Source organism: Castanea sativa, chromosome 1, assembly GCF_040712315.1.
Source record: "Castanea sativa cultivar Marrone di Chiusa Pesio chromosome 1, ASM4071231v1".
Lineage (NCBI taxonomy): Eukaryota > Viridiplantae > Streptophyta > Magnoliopsida > Fagales > Fagaceae > Castanea > Castanea sativa.
In genome coordinates this window covers 84,889,026-84,898,219 of record NC_134013.1, presented here as the reverse complement: position 1 = coordinate 84,898,219, position 9,194 = coordinate 84,889,026, and the positions used below count along the sequence as shown (strand labels likewise).

General features: G+C 34.8%; 1 protein-coding gene across 1 annotated transcript; it reads left to right on the top strand.

The window, feature by feature from the left end:
• LOC142632719 (uncharacterized) lies at positions 1 to 7,859 on the top strand. The gene is made up of 10 exons (XM_075807094.1): positions 1 to 537; positions 2,245 to 2,312; positions 3,423 to 3,493; positions 3,670 to 3,948; positions 4,598 to 4,761; positions 4,869 to 4,924; positions 5,037 to 5,089; positions 5,212 to 5,332; positions 6,619 to 6,716; positions 7,513 to 7,859. The coding sequence occupies exons 1-10, from the start codon at positions 167 to 169 to the stop codon at positions 7,582 to 7,584; spliced, it is 1,353 nt and encodes a 450-aa protein (XP_075663209.1). The 5' UTR covers positions 1 to 166; the 3' UTR covers positions 7,585 to 7,859.
• Positions 7,860 to 9,194: the final 1,335 nt, after the last annotated feature.

The following is a 9,194-nucleotide window of genomic DNA, read 5'->3' as shown; positions in this document are numbered from 1 at the left end:
CCGCTTTCATTACTATAACTTAAACAGTAGCAGTATAAATTCCCCAAAACCCAAAACAACAAAAAGAACCTTCTTCCTACTTGTCACACTTTCGGCTCTTCCTTCCTTTTACACACACAATCCATTTCCTTTTTTAACATTCCTTTTACTTCACATTCTTTGTTCCATGGTCGCCGCAACTTCTCCTCTTCTAACCGCTTCATCAGCAGCTTCATCATCATCACCACCACCACTCGCACCCGCATTTTCCAAACCGATTCGAAGCGAATCGGCGTTTTTATTCAGCGTAGGGTTTGGATTCTCGTCTCCGACTTGGAGGCCTTTCGTGGCGGCGGCGGCGGCGGCGGCAGGCAGGTCCGGTAAGAGTATGGAGGTGTTGAGGAAGATTGGCGGTGGTGGCTGCTTTAAGGGCAAAGGCAAAGACAGCAAGGGCGTCATCAAGGTCGAGGCCGATAGCGGCGGCGAGGACGTCTTCCAAGTCTCCTCTGGGGCGCTCCCGGACCACCTTGTTGTCATGGTTAATGGACTTATTGGCAGGTATCATTAATTTCTTGAATTTTTGGAGCTTGAATTCGGTTCAAGTTTTACGTTGAAATCAAAATTAGCTCACATTTCATGTATCGTTTGAATAGCTGGTAATAAGAGTAGAAAAGAAAAATAAGACCTTGCAAATTTGACACCATTAAGCATAGCCTTAAAGCAAAAGAAATAAAATACATAAACCCTTATATTGCAAATGGTAGTTGTTTGCTTTGATCAGGAAGGTGCTTTGTCTTGGATTTTAACTACTGCTTATGAGCCATGACTTGCGTTTTGCAAGCATCAACTTTATTTTCGAGGGGGGCAAATCTTAGGCAGAGTATTCTGCCATGTGGATTTTTCATCATGAATAGAAGTGTATTTTTAGTTAAGTACAGTCACGTGACAGAATCTTAAGAGAGGGAATCTAAGGATCAGCATGTAAGTGTTGTACCTAAGTTTTGCCATTTCAAGGGATATATACTAGATTCTAGAACTAGATATAGGAGGAGAAACCCATTTCCTCTTAAATGAAAAAGTAAACAAAATAATTCCTTTATTATTATTGGTAAGTTACACTTCCACCCAGTGGGTCTTAAATCCATGATCTCATCGTCCACCTAGCACTTGCAAATGGAGGAGGTGCCAGTTTAGCTACAGCTCATTGGCAAAGAAACTGCAATATTTCAGGACATGAACTATAGCAAAAGGATCAAATGATTACAATCAAAGAGAAGTAGACTTTATACTCCCAAACTAAAACCCCTTTCCAGGCAGAGGAACCTCTGCCTTAAAATTATGGCTAAAGCTAAAGTGGTGTAAATTAATCACCTTTTTTTATCCAAGCTCCAATGAGTGCTCAAATTATTATCGGTTCCCTCTATTGGGTCCAGTAAATCCTTGTTGAAATGGAGCGGTTGGTTAAGGCTATGCCAGGACACCATCATATTTAACCTTCTAATTTTCCAGGCATGTGTTTATATTTATATACAGTTGAAAAAACATTCCATTGGAGGTAGTAAAATTTACTAGAATGCTATTTCAACATTACCCAAATTGCTGAAGGCTGTAAGGAAAGTAAGAGGTGTGAGCTTTATCTAGTAATGCGGGATTTAAGTTTCAGTTGGGAGGCCCTTGATCTCTAGCTCCAATGACACCTCCTCTTCCTAGAAGAATGAGGTAGAGAGTGAGGTTATGGGTTAAAGAACCACTGTGTCTTTTTGTGTTAATTTCCAAAGAAAAAAATTCAGGTTAGAAGAATAATTTTTTTCAAAGTTTCTGGGCTTGGTTTAAATGTTTTGCGTAAAATATTTCTTCTTCCTATTCCAATGGCATAATTTTGTCTTCAATGGTGAAAACTTTCCATGTAGCAGGTATACAGTATCTATCTAAAATTATCATGTAAGTTTTCACACAAACTTGACACAATTTTGCAGTCAATCTTATCTTACAGAGATGTGTGACTGCTCGAGTTACTTGTTACAAGGTCATTGTGTCATATATCTCATCTTTTGTGTCTTCTTTGTTTAATAAGTATCTTTGACACATTAATGTACTTAACCTGCCCTTAGTCTGAGATCTTTTTGTCTTTCCTGGCCTTCTCAATCTTCCATCTCAGATTTTATTTTCATATAAGTGATCATTATGTTCTGTTAGATAATAGTTGCTCCACAAAAGAGTTCTGCTTGTACATACTCTAATACATCTTTTTTTTTGTGTTTTCAGTGCCTCAGATTGGAGATATGTAGGAGAGCAGTTTGTAAAGAAGCTCCCTGATAAAGTAATTGTGCACCGTGAGTTCTCCTTGTCACATGTGATTCCTGCTTTACCTGCACGTTAAAGCTTTCTTAATAATCTTATAGGATGCTAATTAGATATATGAGTATTTTCAACGAATCATACGTAGTTGATAGAATGCTGAAGAGAATAGCTTTTCATTTCAATTTTGTTCTTTGGGATGACTTTTTACTTTCAGATTGACATAGATGCATTTATAATCTTCTACAAGCAGATGTGGCTGATTTTACTCCACTTTTTATCTGACTATGTTGATAAAGTTCTCCCTGTTTAACTGGAATTTGTTGAACAAGAGTTTCAAAATCATGGTGTATTTTTTAAATTCTCATTGTTTTCCTACTTTATAGAGTTATACGCAAATATATCTGCTTTTAGCAACTTTACCAAATGCTTTAGGATTGTGAATCGATTTGCATATACATGTAGTGACCTGGCATCATCAAGGCTTCCCTGCTGCACTTATATGCTGTACTATGCATTATGCCACAAAATTTGCATGGGGGACAATTTAATTTGGGGTGATAACATCTAAAGTTGCAAGTTTTTACTGATATGGGTATAGCGTATACTACCAAGGATTTATGAACAACATGTATGCAAGAGAGAGAGAGAGAGAGAGAGAGTAAACAACATAGAGAATTATGTCAATTAGAAGTTCTCTTAATGTTTCGTTAATTAACCAAATGTTTAGTCTTGAATTAAGTTAAATTAAATTCACCGATCAAAAAATATAAATTAAATTCAGCCAAACTTTTTTAGATAAGTAATGAATTTGATTTAAAAAGCACAAAAAAAAATTATCCTATTAGACAAGGTGTATGTAAAGGAATAACTAGAAAGAACAAAGAAAGATAACATCTGAAATATAAATCATCTAGGAAGTCCTTGAAAACGAGTATGGAGAAATAATGGAATATGAAGTCCGGTTGTATAAGGTTCTGAGAAAAGCAAACCTCCTGTACTCTCTATACTCCAGTGATTCATTATTAAGCCTTCTGAAGTCTACAAATTCTTGCCTCCTATTATGCCTTTCAATGGCTCTATTAATGTACTTAATGTGTTGATCGAGAACATAATTGTTTTTTGACTTGATACCTTTTAAGCAGGCAGTGAGTGCAATTCTTCTAGATTGACATTTGATGGAGTTGACTTGATGGGTGAGAGGCTTGCTGAAGAGGTATTTGGTAATAATGTTATGACCTTATGTTTCTAGGATTAATTGATATATTGAACTTCACTTATCTCAATTTTCCTAGGTTATTGTTGCTATTGTTGTTTTTGTTATTATTAATTACTAATTTGGGAATATCTTTGCAACATCAATCTTGAGTGATAAAGCATTATCCGATGCAGGTCTTAGCTGTTGTAAGACGGAGGCCTGAGGTTCAGAAGATCTCTTTTGTAGCACACTCTTTAGGAGGACTTGTTGCAAGGTATGCCATTGGGAGGCTGTATGAACACTCTTCAATAGTGAAAACTGCAGCTCTTACTGGAAACCCTATAAGTGAAGAGCACAAGAATTCTATGGTGCAAGGCCATGAGCAGCCTCATGAAGATAAAATTGCTGGGTTGGAGCCCATGAACTTTATAACATTTGCAACACCACATCTTGGTTCAAAGGGACATAAACAGGCAGGTTCAGCTTGCTCCTAAATGCTTATAGGCAATTTGAGCACCATCATACATACATACATTCATGCAAGAATGCATATTCTGTATCATTTTTTTTTTATCAATGTAATGATTAATGGATGACTTTTTTTTTTTGAGTGAGATTATTGATAACTTGACCCATGGGAAAATTTATAAAGCATTAAGGGAAAAATTCATTGGCAGTTCTTACTAAGTTAAAGAAGGTTGTGAATTTTTTTTATTGATAAATTACATACACCTAGTGGGTCTTGAACCCACAACACTCACCCTCCACCTATCACTAGCAAGGGGAGGAGGTCCCAATGGAGCTAGAGCTCACTGGCAGAAGAAGGTTGTAGATATGGATTATCATATTTATAAATTCACTTGGTTCAGATTCTTTAGAAGAAAGTAAATACATGGTTATTGTGATTATTGGTATGATGATAACTGAAGAACATTGAGATTACCACTAGATTGCATCTTGATGATGTTTTAATTATCTTGTGTTCTCATTATGTTATTAGAGAATTTTTCTATAATGAGACTATTAATCTCAATATATTTTTATTTATATATGCATCTGATGGATTACATGTATCCAGTACAATGACCCTTGCATTTCGTTATCTTGTTTTTGTATTTACAGCTCCCATTTCTCTGTGGTCTTCCTTTTCTCGAGAGAAGAGCATCTCAAACTGCACACTTGGTTGCTGGGATGTCTGGGAAGCATCTATTCCTCATGGACAAAAATGACGGGAAACCTCCTCTCCTCCTTCGAATGGTTAATGACTCTGCGGACCTAAAATTCATGTTAGTGTCAATTTATCCACAACACTGATCAGTTGACCAAATAGCATTGAATTCTAGGAATTTAATTGTTACAATTTCCAGTAATTTGTGACTAATGACTTGTGTAGATCAGCTTTACGTGCATTCAAAAGGCGTGTGGCTTATGCAAATGCAAATTATGACCGTATCCTCTTTTGTATTTAAGACAGCTTTTGGATTTTGAATGTTGTGTTTAAACATAAGGTCTTATCTTTGCATTTTATATGATCTTATGTCAACCTTAACTTGTCATAAAGATATGGTTGGCTGGAGAACATCATCAATTCGGCGTCAAAATGAACTTCCGAAGGTTAGGTTTGAGTTTTGGTCTTATATACATTCTAATGCATTATTATTCCCATGAATATGTACATGTTTTATATAATACCAAACACTTAATTTTTTTTTTTTTTTCTCTTTTTTCGTTTGCAGTCCAATCTTCTTGTAACAGATGAGAGATACCCACATATTGTATATGTTGAGCGAGAAACCATGGATGACGTTCGTAACAAAGCATCTTTAGTTGCTGGGAATCAAACGATTGACTTAGAAGGTTTGTCAAACCTTTCACCTTCTTTTATTTTTTTTGGTGTTGCTTAGTTTTTGGCTTTAGTTTTCCAGGGATGGACACAACAGTGCCAGCCTAAAAATTTGAGCTTTGGTTTCTGTGCATTGTTGGTGTCTCTTGGAGATGGGGATGGTAGGATGTGATACAATAAAAATAAGACAAAGAAACAAATTCCAAGTTCAAAGCATACGGTTGGAGGTGTTAACTGTACAAATTTTACATTAAAAAATTAATCAACTACAACAATGAACATCATCATTCCCATATTACTAATTACCTTTAGCATTGATATTATTACCTTCCCTACCATCTTCACCATTCCCAAAGGTTATTTGGGGTATAATTGTCACCTTAAAGAAAATAGAATTTGCCCAAGATTGGGTTATGTACTTGCAGCACAAGATATTGGGCCTCTTCTTTCTTAAAGCTTTAAATGAATGGGTAGCCAATGTTGGATTTTGTCGAGTTGTTAAACTTTAGATGTGTTTTCTTCTGTTTTCTCATGTAGACATCCAGTTTGCAAGGGTGGCTCATCCTGTTTGCGCTCTTTAAATACATGTTTCTGTCCCAATTTGTCTCCTTTCCTTTATTTATGCTTGTTTCCTGACCATGGTTCACTTCTCATGATGTTTTCTACACAATAGCAATCATTTAAGTTTTGTGTTATAATAATATTCTATCAAATATCATTTGATTTCCCAATTTCTACTTGATGATTGCTAATAATGTTGTCAATATTGTGCGAACATTTCCAATCTATCTAAACTCCTTAAGTTCAATAGGTGGCATCTTTATTGGATTCGTGCACTTCAATGGTGCATAAGTGCATTCAAATTAGATTTGGAAATACTTACCAATCAAACCACAAAAAGGATGGGGGATGTAACTCTTTTTTATTATTATATCTACATTTTTATTTCTTATCAGTAGAAAGAGTTATATTAATGAGATATTATTGGGCATCAATGAAGCTTATGGGCAATATACAACAGAGATGCCTGGAATTAAAATCTAAAATTACATAACTCCAAAAATTCCACAAGAGAAGAAACTGACAAAATTTAAGCGATGCAGAAATACAATATATTATATAACTCATTTACAGTTAAAATGAAATGTGCTGCTAACTGTTACACATATACTCTCTATGTGTCTCACCGTTAACTTCTTGACTATAGTGTTTGATCTGCATATGCCTGACAATATTTTTTCTGTAACTTTTATTCTTAAGTTCTTTTTATTTATGAGTATTCTTCTTTCCTTATATGTAGAGGAGATGATTAGAGGTCTCACTCAGGTAACTTGGGAACGTGTGGATGTCAGCTTTCAGAAAAGTAGACAGCGATATATTGCTCACAATACCATCCAGGCAAGTTCTGAATCTTAGTAGCTTTTCTATAAGCTGAAAGCTCTAAAGCATTCTTCCTAGTGATTTTTTCTTTTGACATGTTCTGAACACCTCCTTCAAATGGATGGGAAATTCTTGTTGTTCCTGTAGGACATGTTAACTTTGATGTCATTGATTGAGAGAGGTTGTGCCTTCTCTAGATGTTAGTCTTAATGTGCCTAATTTTCTCTTCATCTTTTATTTTTTCCCTTTTTTTCCTGAAATGTGCTCCATAGCTGTAAATATGCCTAGTTGAGCATACGACTTGTCCTGCAGGTTGTGTGAACACAAATCCTTGTGCTGAGGCAGCTGCCTTAGGTAGATACTATGAATGAGAGTAGCAGGTCACAAGCTTGTCTTGTCTTTGGGTCAAACTGGTCAAACCAAACCAATAGGTGTTATATCTGTAGATTCTGTACATACCTCAGAGATCATCTTAACTAAAGAAGAGTACTTGATATCCAAGTCTAAATTATTAGTAATTGGATGCTGTAGTTATTTATGTCCAAGTGTAAATTAGTAGTATTTGCCTACTTGGCAGCTTTAGTTCTTTTTCTTCTTGTTTTAGTTTCTTTTTACATTGCATCCTGAACCTGAAAACTATATGGTATAACCAAGTCATTTTAAACCTTGAAGAGGTCTAGTTCAAGATTCTTAAAGTGGCTGTAACATATAATAATGAGGCCAATACATAAAATATGGTCAAAGTGCTGGCCAGTAACAAATGTATGATGTTTTGATTTTGATTTTTTTCCTTATTATCTACTTGTGTTTTCAGGTGAAGAGCTATTGGTTAAATTCAGATGGTGCTGATGTGGTTTTCCATATGATTGATAACTTCCTTCTCTAGTCCCTATACAAGTTTGGGTCTTAAATTGATGATCTGATGATGGGTTAGATTGCATTGCTATTTTGAGTACCTTGCCCAGTGTCTCACTTCGGGATGTTATGGTGTATATTTCATGTCAAGTTGGAGAAGTAGGGAGTTTCACTGAATTGTTGCTACCTATTTCCTAATAGGTTTGTTTGCTTTCATATTTGATGCCAATTAGCTCTTCATTTTTGTAATCATACCTGAACTTTATTTTTTTTAGTTAATGAAATATAACTTAATTTGATGAAAAAGTTTCTTAGTGTTTATATGATAACCTTAATGGTGGACTAAACATGAAGTAGCATTATTTTTTTGTAAAAGTTAATAATATGAATTCATTATAATTTTTTTTGTAGGTAACATTTTAGTGGGAGTTAAAGATGTATCTACTTATATGTATTTAGTTTTGTTTTTTGGATAAACATAGAGTGTTTTTTTTAAGGAAAAAAACAACGTGGGTTGTTTAACTAATTTTTCTATTTAAAAAAAAAAAACAATAAACGTATAGTTACTTTGAAGAAGTGGGTTAGTGGAATAGTGTTCCTATTTTGTAGACAAGTTAAACATGTATTTTTACTAGACTATCATTTAATTTTGTCTCTACTTAAACTTAAAGGTGTAGGGGTATTTTGGAACAAAAAAAATCTGGTCCAAACAGGGGACGCCCCTTAAATAGATAGATGACCCAAATGTATGTATCCTGTTTTAGTAAGATTTTACAGGATGGTGTTCTACAATACACTTAAGGGTTTCTGTACTTCAATATCTAATAAACATATGGCACTTTATATCAGATTTTTCCTCCCAAAAAACTTTTCTTTGTAGTTAAAACAAAAAAGAAAGGAAGAAGAAGAAGAAAGCTCTCAAAAGTAAGCTGAAATGTCATTCTTATTTTCAAACAATTGCTCCTTGGTTTAACTCCCTCTTTGTCACTCATAGTTTCTAATCTAGAAAGCATGAATACAGAAAAATGGGCCACAGACATACCTCGGACATGGCTGCCCCTTGAGTGTCCGGCGAAGGGAGGAAAAAAAAAATGAGGACATAAGTACACTTGTCCCCTTGAGTGTCTGGCGAAGGGAGGAAAAAAAAAAATGAGGACACAAGTACACGGTTGTGACACAAGGAGTAAGGACACTGCTAAGCACCCACACACACACAAAACAGAGATCTTTAACACCTCTTTGGTGATCAGTGACAGTGACCCTCAATTAGTTTTTGTTTTATATATATTTTTTCTCTCACCCACACTCTTCCCTATTCTCTTAGGCTTTTTCTTCTTCCTTTTGTTTTTTTTTGTTTTTTTGTTTTGTTTTTAAAACTAAAACGAGACAACTACTGTACTGAGTAATGACTGACTAGTAACTACTATTCTATATTGCTTGGGATCTCTACTAAATTATAATATATATATATATATATATTAATTATTAGGGAGATTTGGTTTGGTAAAGATTGTTTGATACTAACAAATTTTATGGGTTTGTTTAGTTAGACTTAGGTTACTATGTGCGCTCATTTGTTTGTTTAATTATTTTATATAATGAATAAGTATAATGCTGTTGTGCAGATCATTTACTTACATT